General features: G+C 40.5%; 1 protein-coding gene across 6 annotated transcripts in view; it reads left to right on the top strand.

Annotated features, from left to right (window-relative positions):
* LOC146060654 (uncharacterized) overlaps positions 1–15,532 on the top strand; it is a 483,494-nt gene that overhangs the window by 200,768 nt on the left and 267,194 nt on the right. For all 6 annotated transcript variants that reach the window (XM_083174095.1, XM_083174093.1, XM_083174092.1 and 3 more), the window contains 4 exons: positions 7,135–7,309; positions 9,287–9,426; positions 13,933–14,037; positions 14,132–14,230. In XM_083174095.1, the coding sequence (XP_083030221.1) occupies positions 7,135–7,309; positions 9,287–9,426; positions 13,933–14,037; positions 14,132–14,230 (519 nt within the window). The remainder of the gene's footprint in view (positions 1–7,134; positions 7,310–9,286; positions 9,427–13,932; positions 14,038–14,131; positions 14,231–15,532) is intronic.

Below are 15,532 nucleotides of genomic sequence, written 5' to 3'. Positions count from 1 at the left end.
GCTAGATACATCCCAACTGAATCACTGGTGTGCTTTCAAGGCAGTTACTACAGGCACAGCCATTCAGGCAGGGGCCACACTCAAGAGACAATCCATACAAAGACAGAAAGATTTTGAAAGCAAACTCAAAGACCTTGAATTTAGAAATGGACTATCTCCCTCCAACACCCTTAAAAAACAAATCTCTGAAACGCGAAGCCAATTGGAAAAATGATTCATGGCTCAGACCCAATCCGCTTTAAATGGGCTCCGCCAAAATTTTTATCTATTTGGTAATAAATCTGGCAAAATGCTTGCTCGTAAATTAAGAATGCAACAGACTAGAAACCGGATCAAACATATCTTCACCCCGACCAAGACTAAACGGCTTTATAAACCAATTTTATTCAGTTTTTCGAGACACCTTGACACCACACCTATCAGAGCTGTTTAACACAATATCTTCCCTGGGTACCCTCCCACAGGAATTTCTAGAGGCACGTATAATAACCCTGCCCAAACCTGGAAAAGACCCAGCCTATTGTAATAATTACCGTCCCATCGCCTTACTTAATAGCGATATTAAATTGTACACTAAAATGATGGCTACGCGTATAAAATCATTTTTGCCGCTGCTGGTGCACCCGGACCAAACGGGGTTTGTCCCCGGTAGACAAACATCAGATAACACCCGCAGAGTATTTAATTTGATCGATTCCCTAGCCCCAGATCAAGACCTCCTCTTGTTATCCCTTGATGTGGAGAAGGCCTTTGACCGCCTGCATTGGTCGTATATGCGGGAAGTTCTGCTCCGCTTCGGTTTCAGGGATCGCATACTTACTTCTATATTAGCACTATATAGTTCTCCTACGGCCCAGGTCCTCAGCAATGGCTTCCTCTCCAATCCATTCCCCATCTCCAACAGTACATGGCAGGGATGCCCCTTATCCCCATTGATTTTCATCCTGTCCATCGAACCCCTCGCGGCCACCATCCGGAAGGACACCAACTTTCCAGGACTGACCATTGGTCCCTCCCACCACAAGCTCAGCCTCTTTGCAGATGACGTTTTGCTTTTCGTCACGAATCCTATTACATCACTTCCCTATCTCCACTCGATACTTGATGCATATAGTGCGGCATCGTACTACAAGTTAAATACTACTAAAACTGATGCCTTACCTATCAATCTATCCGACTCACTTCACACACTCCGCACTAGATACCCCTACAATTGGCATACAACCTCGATCCGCTATCTGGGCCTAAATATTCCCTCCAGAACTTCTAAAGTATTTGAAGTGAATCTCCCCCCAATCATTACTTCACTTTCCAACTTAACAAACTCTTGGCTTGCATTTGACATCTCCTGGATGGGTCGCATGGCCTCCTTTAAGATGACTCTCCTCCCTAAACTAATGTACCTATTTCGCACAATCCCTTATGTTTTTCCCAAAAAAGAACTAGCTACCTGCACTGCTACAATGATGAAATATATCTGGGCAGGGAAACCCCCGAAACTAGCCCGCTCAAGATTGATTATGCCAAAGGATAGAGGAGGCCTTGGTCTACCAGATTTAACTATGTACCAGTAAGCATGCTTATTAGCTCAAATTAAACGCTACACAAACTCTGATTATACACCATGTTGGGTTCCCCTTGAAATATCAGCTACCACACCGCTCCCTGTATATGACCTGTTTAGAATCCCAAAATATCTCCGTCCATAAGCCCCTAATCTTCTACTGTCTACCCAGGCATCATTACAAGTGTGGGACGGGCTCTCCGCAGGGATGTCCTCTCCTGCTCAGATTTAACTATGTACCAGAAAGCATGCTTATTAGCTCAAATTAAACGCTACACAAACTCTGATTATACACCATGTTGGGTTCCCCTTGAAACATCAGCTACCACACCGCTCCCTGTATATGACCTGTTTAGAATCCCAAAATATCTCAGACCAAAAGCCCCTAATCTTCTACCGTCTACCCAGGCATCATTACAAGTGTGGGACAGGCTCTCCGCAGGGATGTCCTCTCCTGCTCTTGGCTTAGCCGGTATCTATTTGCGATCCCTGGTGAAACTGATACCTAATCTACATTTAACAAAATGGATCACATCTGGTGCCGAGACTATAGGAGATATCACGGGGGGCAGCCAACTGTTGCCTTTTGTAGATATCCACCGAAAATTCTCCTTACCGCAACATGAACTCCTCCATTACCTCCAGATCCAACACTGGTGGAAGTCACTCCCCACACTATCCACACCCTCAGATACATCTTCTAAAATAATATACACCAGATTATTATTACCTAACTCCACAGGGGATATATCATTCTGGTATAAAACTCTCTTAGACTCTGTTGTTGTCCCTAAATCAGGCGCCCAGAATAAATGTGAATCGGACCTAAACATAACATTATCCCCCGACCAATGGAGGAAAATCTTCCTTACTTCTCACTCGATGTCCAGGTGTCTCAACCACACTGAGATTCATATTAAACTGCTCTATAGATTATATTTGACACCTGATCGGTTACACAGTTTTTGGCCATCGTGTTCTAGAATGTGCTGGAGAAACTGTGGGGAAGTGGCACACTTGTTTCATATTTTCTGTTCTTGCCCTACTATACAACAATACTGGACAGAGGTATTCTCCCTGATTCAAACAGTGTTACATATCTCCCTCTCCCCTGATCCTGCATTGGCGCTACTTCACATAATGAAAGATACCATCCCCGCACATGCTAGATATGTTCTGAACCATATACTCATTGCAGCCCGAACAGCTCTGGCCCAACAATGGAAACAACCCAACTCTCCTTCCGTAATTAAGGTTGTCCAGAAAACCAATTTCCACTTTCTTATGGAAACAGAATATATGCCATTTTCATATTCCCTCTCATCGCCACTTGTTCGCTGGAACGCTTGGCATCTATACATGACGGAGGGAGAAGGAAAGCAACATGCCTCTACGTCTACCAGTTGTGACCCCCTCCAATTTAGCCTCAATGAGAAAACCGACGATGGTACTGATTCACCCTGACCGTTTATACCCTTGTAATCGCTGCTCTTATGTTGATAAGATATCTATGTATATCGCAACCTCTAATGTGTATTAACACATTAGATCTAATGTGTTCTCCATGTATTTTGCTGACCCACCCGACACTGATGTAGAAGTTAAATGTGTATTTTCAATTGTATGCCAGATGTTATCCAGATGCTTCCACTGTCCCCCATAACCCCCTTTTTCTTTTTTTTTCCCCTTTATTTCCTTCTCTTTGTTCTGTACCCCGTATATACTTTTATAATCAATAAAAATCATTGATGGTAAAAAAAAGTAGATGCCGAGGTGCTTTCCCAGGTAGCAACAAGTTGCCCCAATATAGTGTATGCAAAGAAGGCGGCACTCTCCAGACTTGTTCAGGTGAAGTAAAAAAGCCTTTAATCCGACGGCGTTTCGGGTGTTACCCCGTTCTCAAGGACATATATATATATATATATATATAAACCAAGTGTCAGATCCAGGGAAGGCACAAGAAGATGATCATTGTGATTGCTCCCTAGCTCTGTAGACAGAGGAATCTGCTGCTGCGGCCTCCCTGGTCCATAGTTTATCACTTACAGTAGGAGCGTGTGCGGGGCTAGGAAGAGATGCTGCTGCCACTCAAAAAGTTTGGCAGAGACCTAGGACCCTCCAACAAACCCCCACCACCTTGTCGCTGTTTTTGTTTGTACTTCACATACAGACACGGAAATGTAGACCAGGCGTCCCTTTAAATTTGGAGCATTCACAAAATCCTATGAAAATGATTATATCGCATTGAACCATTATGCCTTTTACTATTTTCATTTTGCCAGACAAGAAAAATAGCTTGAAACAAAATTGTCTTTAGCGGTAAATCTTAGCCATTGTTAATATGAAGGATTACATTTTTCTACAGTGGATGTGTTTCCAGCAAAGGCCATGTCCATGGGCTAATTTGTAAATTCCTCTGCTACAGTGATTTAATGTTAAAGGGAATCCTTTCCATTATTGTAATACAATTTCAATTAGCTGTTCCAGTACTACAAATAAGTCTTGTGGACATTTTGGCAGCTGCGGGGCGAGAGTGCAGATGAAATCTTTTCATAATAAAATAACATTTTAGATTGAACACGGAGGTTGTGTCGTGCTAATTGTGTACAGTGCATATCTGATTATCATGGAGGCATACAGGGGAAGCAGATGGTAATTTCAAATTGACTGTGATGGTCACTAGGATTAATCAAGCAGAGGTTGAATTATTTAATTGCATTTGCACCAGGAAGCATTTTAAGCGGATTTTATTTTCAAATCATGTGCAGAATTTAGCAATGAAATACCTAATTGCCTTTTTCTTTAACAAATGTCAGTAGATGTGATATAAAAAAAAAGACTATGAATTCAAATATCTATGATAGTTTAATATTAAGTTGTACATAAGCACATTTCATTTACTTTTGACTTACAAAGAGGTCTTTTTTTTCTATTTATGTTTTTATTCCTATATGAATTAACACATTGCCTGTGCTGCACATACTTTTTGTACCTTGCGATATGATGTGCGTGGGAGCACAAAGTAAAATACAGATGTAGCGCCCCTCATTCAGCCAGCTGCCAGCTCCCACCGGGTCCCCGCCGCCAGTTCTGATGCTTCCCCCCATCTCCCCGCACCCCCCCTAACCCTGCCCCTTTCCCTGGGATGCGCGTGCGCGTGAGACGCGCATCCCAGTTTAATGGAGTCCCTGTCTGAAAGTCAGCCAGAGTTGCAGAGTGGACCTTATTCTGAAATTTGCAGCCTTGCCAGTCCAACAGACGCTGCCCCCCCTTGCACGCACAACCCCCCCGCACGGCTGCGAATGGATGATTCACATAATCATCCATTCGCAGATAGGGAGAAATCATTCGATGGTCGCCGACCAACAAATGATTTCTCCAGCGCTCGCAGTTCAGAGACACCTATATGGTGACTCTAAACTGCGGCGCCCTGTGCAAGGACAAGGCGGACAGCTGACATCTGGTTATGTCAGCTGCCCACTCGCTGCATGTCCGCCATGGCCTCATTAGCCTGAGACCGCCCAGCGTTCTCATGGAAACGCCCATGAAACGATGGGCTTTCCGGCTGCCTTGTGCCTCAGTCCTTCTCCGCCCCCGCTCGCCGTGTAGGGTGCGTGCACACAGTGAACCAAAAGTTCGCCATCCTTGCACGCTCCCTGCATCTGCACATGCATAGAAATGCACATGCGCTTGTGCAGAAACACGCTTGCACATGCGCAGATGCACAACATCGGTCCTCCGTGCAAGGGATCTGAATAAGGTCCAGTGTGTACACTAAATAAGCGTGATTTGTACTCATCTCAGTCACTTCTCCTTTGTGGCTGGATGTTGATTACTGAGTGGCAGTGCAGAAGTAATAGAACTTTCACACACAGACTACATCCATCAACCATAACAGTAATGCCATAAAAACAGCTCTGACCCATTGTGACCTGGACTCTACAGGGTAAATGTACTGCTTCTGAAAATAAAAAGAGGTGATATTGTCCATACCAACCAATCACATTCGATCTATCATTTCTCTATTGCATCCTAGAAAATGATAGACATAATCCGATTGGTTGCTATCGGCAACATCACCTCTTAATTTTTAGAAGCTTTAGTAAAGTTACCTCTTACCTCTACAAGTCCTCTAAAGGTGTCCTGTGGAATATGGCAAGACGTTAGCAGCAGATTCTTTAAGTCCTGTAAGTTGTGAGGTGAGGCCTTCATGGCGTTCCATTGTTTTTTTTTTCATCAAATCTCAATCGGATGCTCAAATGGAAATTCAGCCAAAAAGACAATGAAAAGTGCCGAATTTTTTGACTAGGCAAAAATTGGCACTAATTAAATACCCCCTCCAGGTGCATGTTGGTCAAAACAGATGCAAAAATGATGCCTGATGCTAGCAGAGTATTAAGAGACTTGTCATGGGGAGTTGTTTGGGGCTACTGGAGCCAAGATTTGTGAAGACACAGCTTTATACAGAAAGCTGTGATACACTGTGTGCGCTGACACCTGTCATAGCCAGCATTAGCGCTTTCAGCAATTTGTACTACAGTAGTTCTACTGTGGAACAGGACCAGACAATCTAGCTTTCGCTCAGGGCTTCAGTGAACCACCCATGACCCTGTGGCCTGTTTACTGCTTTTCCTTCTTTGAACCACTTTTGTAGGTACTAACCACTGCAAACGGGAACACGCACAAGACCTGCCATTTTTACATACTATGGCATAGTCACCTAGCCATCACAATTTATCCCTTGATAAAGTCACTCAGATCAGAGGCGTAACTCCCAGAGGCAATGGAGACTCCTGCCTCCAGGCTCCGAGCCCTAAAGGGGCACCTGCTGGTTTAGAGTGGGATCCAAGTCTGACCCAAGTGCCCTACTAACACGTGCAATAGAGGACAGGACAGCGCCTGCCTTGTACCGCTCAGTCTACGCTGCAGTAAGTAATGGTGTACCCTCCACAGCTGCTGGTCTGTGTGATGGGATGACCAATGAACGCTGTTTCATGCTGCAGATGGCTGTATCTTGTGAGTCTGACCGACCGGCCATTGTCACACCTTTTTTTAAAGGGGAGGGGGCACAAATTTCAACTAGCCTCCGGGAAACTGTGCTGAATTTATGCCCCTGGCTCAGATTTTTACTTACAACACATCAAGTTCAAGATCTGAGGTTTTCTTGTTATGGCTAATAGGAGTACATTTGCTATGGCATGTGCTTTTCTGAGAGGAGTGTATGCACCGAGGCTAGGACTGGTGTAAATACTGGTGTAAATACTGATAATAATCATGATGCGTGCAATTCACTGATGAAACTCTTCTTTTCCCAGCATAGATAACGAAATTGTTCAGTTGCAAACATCTTCTTTGTCACTTTTTAACAAAGGCTCCCCAACCCCAGCCAGCACTTATGTTAGACACTGTGTTTTTTGAACAACCCCTTCTAGTTATCAATGTGAATAAAGAGACGGTTCTGCAGCATTGTGGGGTTTCCAAATGAGGGTTCTGCTAGGAGAGTAATGCACCTTTAGTGTCATTTAATATGTTGGATCAGTTAGTACCTTACTGTTGCTGTTTTCTTACAGGTGCTTGGGTCTGCATGAATGGACTTGAACGGTTACCTGAACACAGCCTTTGTTTGTTAGCGCAGTTACTTACACAGATTCAGGCAGCAAAGCATGGTGGGAAAGAAACTGTTACTTTGCAGTTGGAAGAAGTCCCTTTAAATACAGCAGGTGCATGTATTGCAATCATTAAAAGGTAAGAAAGCTTAATTTTGACTACTAATTGGTCTCATCTTTGTGATTGCTTTCACTTGCTTTCCAGACATCACAGAGGTAGACATTGGCAATTACTGTAACTCGTACTGTGTTATAGCACCAACAATCATTTTTACCTTTTATATATCCATATTAATCTCTGTGTAATATAAATAAGAGCACACTGTAAAAATTGTTCAGTGCATGTAGTTATGCTGGATAATTATCAGCCATTCACAGGGTGCATTTGCTCACCATTGTATCGGCCTTGTATGATAACAATGCTAGGAAAAGTATTCTTAATGAACAATGGGATCTTTTGTGCAGTTTCTTTTATGTTATTTAAATGGGATAGATAAAGAATATAGATTATTAAGACATTTTTACCTGTAATTCATTATAATCCAGGCATAGATAATAGCTGTTTTCATAACAGTGAGCTGTGTACACTCTTCACTGAGCTTACTCGATAAAAAAAAAAAGATGCTGAAAGACAGGAAATAGCTCCAGGTTCCTGCTGGTCTAGCTACAGCGGAGAGATGTTGGCTAATGGTCAATTTGGACTAATCCGATTTTGGCTAAGAGCACAAGCCAGTTTGGCTAAACCCGTGTAAACACTGGCTGATTCGACCAGGCAATTTTGACTAAATAGTCAAAATCACCTATAAGGTTAGCCTGAATCGCACTGTGTGTACACTGCGGGCAGGAGCTATCTGCGGCCCTGCAGCATCGCTAGTGCCTGGCCAAATAGACTGTGCATGCAAGTCAATTTTGATAAGACACCTTACAGTGTATCTGGCTGTACACATGGACTGTGGCTGGGGATGGCAACCTTCTATCTCCAGAGGCTACATCTTGATTTTGCCTAACCAAAATCACTTAGTCAAAATCGCTTAGTGCACTTAAGGGGTGCACACAGGCTCAGGTTGGGAGATTTTGACTATGTGTGTATTTGGCCAAAGGCCAAATTTATACAGACAGCGGCTTAGCCACAATTGCCTTGCCTGCACTGTCTGTTTCGCCAGGCGATTGGGATTGTGAAAATTATCTAGCTCATTGCACCATGTGTACACCCTTAAGCTAGGATTTGCGATGTGGATACTCTAGATAAATTAGCATGGCATTGTATTGTATTGTACGTAATGTTTGCTGGTTTGAAGAAGCTCCAGCTACAGCTTCCTAAGCTAAGACGAAAAACAGACACATATATTTTACATAAAAATTGAAATAATCGCATTGTATTTTATATATTTAATAATTATAAATGTATTTAACCAACTGGTTAAATATTACACAATTTTAAAAGGATATCCAGTCAAAAACGTTGACCAATCCGCCAATTCAACCTGGGTTAAAGGAATGGGTAAACACTGGTCACCCTCTGTATAATGGGCGACATGGTTTTAGGGCCTAATTCTGGTTCACTCGCAAAAGCAAATTATCTATATAATAGACAAAACCATGTGCACTTCAGGTGAGGCAGATATAACATGTGCAGAAAGAGTTAGATTTGGGTGCGGTTTGTACTTCAAACTGAGATCTATATTGCAGTATAAAAAAAAAGCAGCCAGTATTTACCCTGCACAGATACAAAATACCACACCCAAATCTAACTCTCACTGCATATGTCACATCAGCTCCACCTGCAGTGCACATGGTTTTGTACATTAGAGAGAGAATTTACTTTTGCGATCGGACCCGTCTTTCCAATCTGAGAGCAGTATTATTTGGAATCTACAAATTTATACAAAACAATTTGAAAAAACGCATGTCAACACATCCCCTTGCATGTGGCAGCAGGAGAAATCATTAGATGGTCGGCGATTTGCCCTGATAATCACATCCAGCTCTCGGACAAGGAAAGCTGCCCAATCTCTATGTGTCCTATAACCATTGTTTCTATTAAAAAATGTTTTTAATACATAGTTTCTTTTATGCCTGAAATGCCCTTTAATTCGGATGTCTGATTTAAATTCAGATCACCAACTGGCACTGTGCCCGAGAACAACTACTTCCACTCGAGTAAACTTCCTGACAGCCTCCTCAACTGCTTCCGGATAGTTGGAGTCAGTGAATTTCCTGTCAACTTCATTCTTGAAGCCCAGCTCCTTCTGAAAGGTATTTGGTGCTTATTTACTTATAATACAGTATAGAGGTTTCAAAATGATTCTGAATATTTTAAATGTTAAACACACTAATTCTGTATGTTTTATAGAGGCATTGGGGTTTATTTACTTAGATGGGAGTTCTATTGAAGATGGGATGTTGCTATGGGCAACCAATCAGATTATATCTATTATCTTCTAGAAGGTGCTAAAAAAAAAAAAGATTCTGATTGGTTGCCCATCGCAACTTCGATAGAACTCCCATCTTAGTCAATAAACCCCAACTTTTTCTTCTTTATAATCCCTTCCAGTTTATTATAATGTATTTATTTTGTATCCAGTAGTGGTTATGATAAAATCAAAGTAATTTTAGTCATTTTGTATGACAAATATTAAATAGAATTTATATTTATTTAATATTATGCACAAGAATGTGTTTTAGTTAAATTACAGTTTGCTTGTTCCAAATTACAAGAATATAGAAGATCAGGATTTGTGTAGTTACTCAGCTACCATTTCCAGTGAGATATTGGATATGTTCAACTGAACAGATATTTAATTTTTATTCTTAAATTTCAATCAATTTTTTGCACTTGTGTAAGGCAAGAAAAAAAAATACATTTGGCACTCTGAGACAGCAAACAGGCTTTAAGCCACCATAGCAGATGGATGGTGGTGCTGGATGCTAAGAGAATGTGTTAATGTATCTCTAATGTGTTTATTGAGGAGAGCAGTCCAAGTCAGGGGGCAGAGAGCACACTGTACAAGCTGTTGTTCATAATGGTGCAGTAGCTGTACTGACAGCATCAGCATTTAGGATTTATTCTCCATATACATAAACTCGCGTGGGTCAGTGGCAATGAACAGGCTAATTACTAACAATATATTATCAGATGACTTGCAACAGATATAAAATACATAAAATATATATTTTTTTTTAAGTTCTACTGCAATTTTTATTAAACGAGTATGCCCGCTTGAAGCAAAAGCTTCGAAAGCTACCTTCATTGTTTGTGCGTGTGTGAGAAATATGTAGTTTCATTCTCTGCCAACAGATCGCAGTGTTTCGGAAACTCATGGACACTAGAGACAGACAGACAGACAGACAGACAATTGTTACTCATATTATGCAAAATGGAGGTTAGGATTGTATAGAAGGTTTCCTTAGTTTATTGGAATATTAACAAGAAATAGATGGATAGTTGGATAGATACGAAGTAGATGACATAGTAGAGCTCAAACTGGTTTGAAATTCCATCAGTCTGAAGCGTAACTAAGGTCGATGCTGCCCAGTGCAAGTAATAAAACTGTGCACTTGAAATTTTTCTTTAAATTTATCATTTAAATGGTATTGGTACTCAAAGAAGCAGAAACCAAGATTAAATGGGATTGCCATAATAGCAGACCAAGTGGGAAATTAGAAATGGTAGTATGGATATATAAAGTGAAATGCTGGGGACCTGGGACCACCCAGGTCTTCTGAAGCTATAAAACATCGTAAAAAGAAAAACATCTGTCTGCTTTTTTACTTGGTTACCCTTGTCTACTGGGCCACCTCTACCATTAGGCAGCTTTTGTCAGCTGCCTATGACATTGGGATCAGGGGGGGCACACCTGAGTTTGCTAATGCAAAATTAGGATGTTTATGAGGAAGACATCTTTGTTGTACAGTACTTAATGCAGGTGGGGGCTGTGGAACTTCAAAGATGCTGTCTCCGTACTTTCACTTGAGGGGTTGTGGTGAAAGCCTGGGGTTGGGGAGGGGGCAATCAGGTTCTAGGTCATGCAAGTTAGTGTGCTATATCCAGGTATAATGAGGCATCTCAGAACATTCTCCCGGTTTTGCATGCGTGGTACAAGAACAAGCTGAATATTTTGGAGAACAGTTTTGACATTGCTGCTAATCTGTCCAAATGACCAAAATATTTTCATATTTAGGGAATGGACATCGGAAGCCTGGGATTGTTGCTGGGCTTATGACATGCAATCATGTAATGTGATGGCTACAGGCCTTCGCAAAAAAAACCATTCAGTAGTATAACCATTAATGGTTTCTATGTGAGCATGCTCAGAAGTAGTCGGAGCATTGCACATGCTTACACTAGCTGAGCGTTGGGCACACTACTGGGTGTCTGCAGCTGCATACAATTCTGTCAGCCATCGGATGGGCAGCAGAAAGGTACTTCTGATGGCTGGCAACCTTTGATTTGTTGGAAAAACATTGCTTTTTGCTAACCATCAGAACGGATGCCAATCCATAAATTAAATAAATACATTTTTTGCCCACCTCATCAAAATTTGTCAAGCCCCAAGGTATGACTCTCCCATTGTCACAGTTCAGTGTCTCAGCATGATAAGATGCCTACAGTAGCTCATGGCTAGGGTGTGGATAGACAGTCCAGAACTCATGGTGTGGTCATTTAACAGGTGACCTGCTGTAAGCTACAGTAACTGGCTGAATGACTTATACCTTTGGTTCTCAAAGTCGGTCCTCAGGACCCCACCCAGTTCACATTTTCCAGCTCACCCGACAGGTGCATTCATTACTGACTGACACATTTTAAAAGATTCACAGGTTCACCTGATCATTTAATTTGATGAGGAGACCTGCAAAACATGCACTGTGTGGGGTCCTGAGATATGTCAGAGAAAACTTGGCAGAGCAAAGTACTTTGAGAACCTGTGGGATATACTGTAGATAAAGCATGAAGAAGCCACAGAAATACTTTATCAATGGAGAAGTTATTAAAATAAGCTTTTTTTTTTTTGTTCTAATAGCATACATTGTACAGTTACATTAGATTTACTTTTAAACTACTTACAATAGAGACTAAACTTTAGATATTTAGATGCCAACTGAGATATACTAATAACATAAGTAAGTAAATGTACCTGTTGTGATTAATAGGATATGGAAACCACCGCAGCTTTGATTTCTCCATCCAATCTTATTACCCAGATTTATTCTGAATATAGAAATGCATTACTGTGTCTGATATAGAAGAGCATTCCAATAAATCTTGGAGCATTTTAATTAAGCAGATCTATCACTCGTTCTCCGTGGATAAGTACATCCATTATTGTATTTTAGTAAAACATTTAAAAAGTAGAAATGACCTTATCAGTTAGCTTGTAATTTCTTCTGTGCGGAATGTACTTGGGAATGCTGTCGAGCAATGTAGTCCGAGGGTTTTGATATCTTGTGTATGAGAGAACGGCTTGGCAAACATTCATAAATCTTCAAGACTCTATTAGCAAACGTTCTATGTACTTGGCTAGCATAAGATAAAATAATTAGTCTACAAATATGGGTAATTATTATAATTTGGCCTATTGCTTCAAGTGAGAAGTGATTCATGATGTTTATAGAACATTAATCAGACATGCTTTAGACTTGAGATGTTTGTTTATAATTTAATACTGATTATATTACATTGTTTCTGTCTCCCCCAATAGAAATACTGTTATTATGTTTATTTAAAGCTAGAAGAAAACAAATGAAGTTTATATAGATCTAGTCACAAACCCGTCAAAATGATGGAGCTGTCGGGGGACCCGGGGCTCTGTCATGCTGAGGTGTATAGGTGTAGGGTTATGTGCTTATCTCCAGCAGGCGCCATCTAGTGGCAGCTGCCACACAATAAAGCAGCATTACGTTTTTATTATATAGACTGGGTGTGTGTATATATATATATATATATATATTATTTAAGTAGTACAGTATATATATATATATATATATATATTGATTCAGGTATTGAAAGTATTCCGGTAATAGTTTAGACCAGTGGTTCCCAAACTGTGTGCCGTGGCACCCTGGGGTGCCTTTAGAGACTTGCAGGGGTGCCTTGGATTGGTGGTCTATGACAAATTCAAGTTATTTATGGCCAATATAATAGTCAAATTGTTGGAAAACAGAAGTGAATCCTGTCCATTAGCACATAAATAACCACTAGGATGAGATATAGACACATTATACTTAACTTTATATTTTTTCTGACTTTTTCAATGAGAAACTCTTGCCTAGGGGTGCCGTGAAAAAAATTCTGATACTCTGGGGTGCCCTGATCTGAAAAAGTTTGGGAACCCCTGGTTTAGACCTTTCTGTTGGCCAGGACCAAGATAAAATTTGAGAACTGCTTTAGACAGGTGGTTCCAACTTTCAATATTACTGAATACCCTCTTAATTAATTTACAATTGTGAGTTAAAATATTAGTTATTTATTCATTCATATAGTTCTAGTAATGAGGAATGCACGTCATAGTAATGGCCATGAAAGTGAGGCAAAGGCACTTTCAGACCAGTCTTCAGACACATCACTAAGAATTGACTTCTTTCTTAGAATTTTGGTACTTGTACCAAATAATATTTGTATAGTTTTCATAGTTTCATCATTCATATTAATAACAGTTTTGGATATGTAGTAGATCACACATTTTGGTTCCAGATCCTCTGACCTAAATTATCCAAAAGAATTGGAAAGTAAATATATAATGACTTATTTTTCCTGCTATATAGGTTTTTCACATGTAGCTTACCTGGCTCAGAAGCTGTCTGCCATGTTGGATTCATTTGGAAAGTTATATAGAGAAGATCTTACAGGATCTGGGTCATCAGAACATGGTAAGCACTGTTTCAAGGACGATACACACCTTTTGTTTGAACTCTTCTTTAATGCTATTTTTTTTATTTATGTGTTTATTCATTTTGTGTCAAGGGACGTATTGTGGCTTATCAATACCAGAGATCAACAATCTCCTTGAAGAAGCAGGCAGCATTCTAAAATCTCTGCGTATATACCATAGCGGTATCCAAAGTAAGTGATATTTTGAGGGGCAATATCTTGTTTGATCTCAAACTATTGATTGCATGTTATTCCCATAAGCTTTGCAATTAAATAAGTGTTCGTTCCTGTCCTATCACAGAATGTTTGTTCAGTCATAAAATATTCACCCAAGGTCAATGTCCGATGGTATGACGAGTATTGCTAAAACAGTATTGTTTCTTTTTTGTCCTTATGGTAAGTTATTTAGATACGCATATGTGGCCAAGTGGTAACTGGTCCCAAAATTTCTTTAAGAATCCGGTTGTAGCTCAAAAAGAGTCCCCAGTCAGCATTTGGGTTAGTTCCAGGTACACTAGCAGGTCAATTGACATTTGTAGAACTTGATTCCGGTTCAGCTTTGGAGAAGATGGAATGTAGTGTCTCCTGGCCGTTTGTGAGAACAGACTCTTTTTGAGCTACAACCGTATTCAACCGGAGGGGGACACTGTACTACCAGCAATTCAAGGAACGTCTAGAAAACAATCCTATAACAAAGAGTTCATTTTTATCGTTAAGATTACTATTGCTGACACATTGATGTACAGCTAGAAACTGGACTGTTCTAATATATTCTGCAGAAAGATATATTGACATCAGCTCTATTTTTAGCAATTTGACTTAAACATAAGTTGGTGACTTGTTTATAGTCTCATGACCATTTCCAAGAGACAACACAGAAAAGCTTTAGGGATGTTTTGTGTGACATATATTTATTTTTATTGGTTGCTGGTTTAGTTTCTTCTTTATGATGGCAACGTATAACTCAGCAGATGACACATAGCTACTGTACATCACTTCATGTTCTGAGGAATTATTCAAAACACCAGTAAATCACAAACAGACATACAGTTTCTTGTTTCTGTGGATGTGCCTGTGTGTGCATGGTAACTAAGTGTACTTATGTTAATAGGATTAATACTTTATTGTGACATAATCAGATGCATTTTCATTTACATATCCTATGAACTTCATAAATCCAAAGTAAAGGATAATCTGTATAAAATTAATAATTAAAATGACTGTATGACTGCTGCCAGGTTGTCACCGTCTACCACCGCCAACACACTTCATGTGCCGCGTTTGTGATTACGTGACTCCCTTTAAATAATAATATTACGTTTTTCTAGACCATCTCAATAGGTCCTACTACCACATATGACTTGGATGGACTGATCACGTGACCAGGCCCATGTGGACATACCATGTTCCTGGGAACAGTAAAACTAATGACAGCCCAGCACCAATTGGAAAGCCCCTTTGGAACATCTCCATAGACTTGCGACTGACACATGG

The sequence above is a fragment of the Crinia signifera genome, chromosome 2 (assembly GCF_055691185.1).
Source record: "Crinia signifera chromosome 2, ASM5569118v1, whole genome shotgun sequence".
Classification (NCBI taxonomy): Eukaryota; Metazoa; Chordata; class Amphibia; order Anura; family Myobatrachidae; genus Crinia; species Crinia signifera.
The sequence above is the reverse complement of the archived record's forward strand: the minus strand, read 5'-3'. Positions and strand labels throughout refer to the sequence as shown.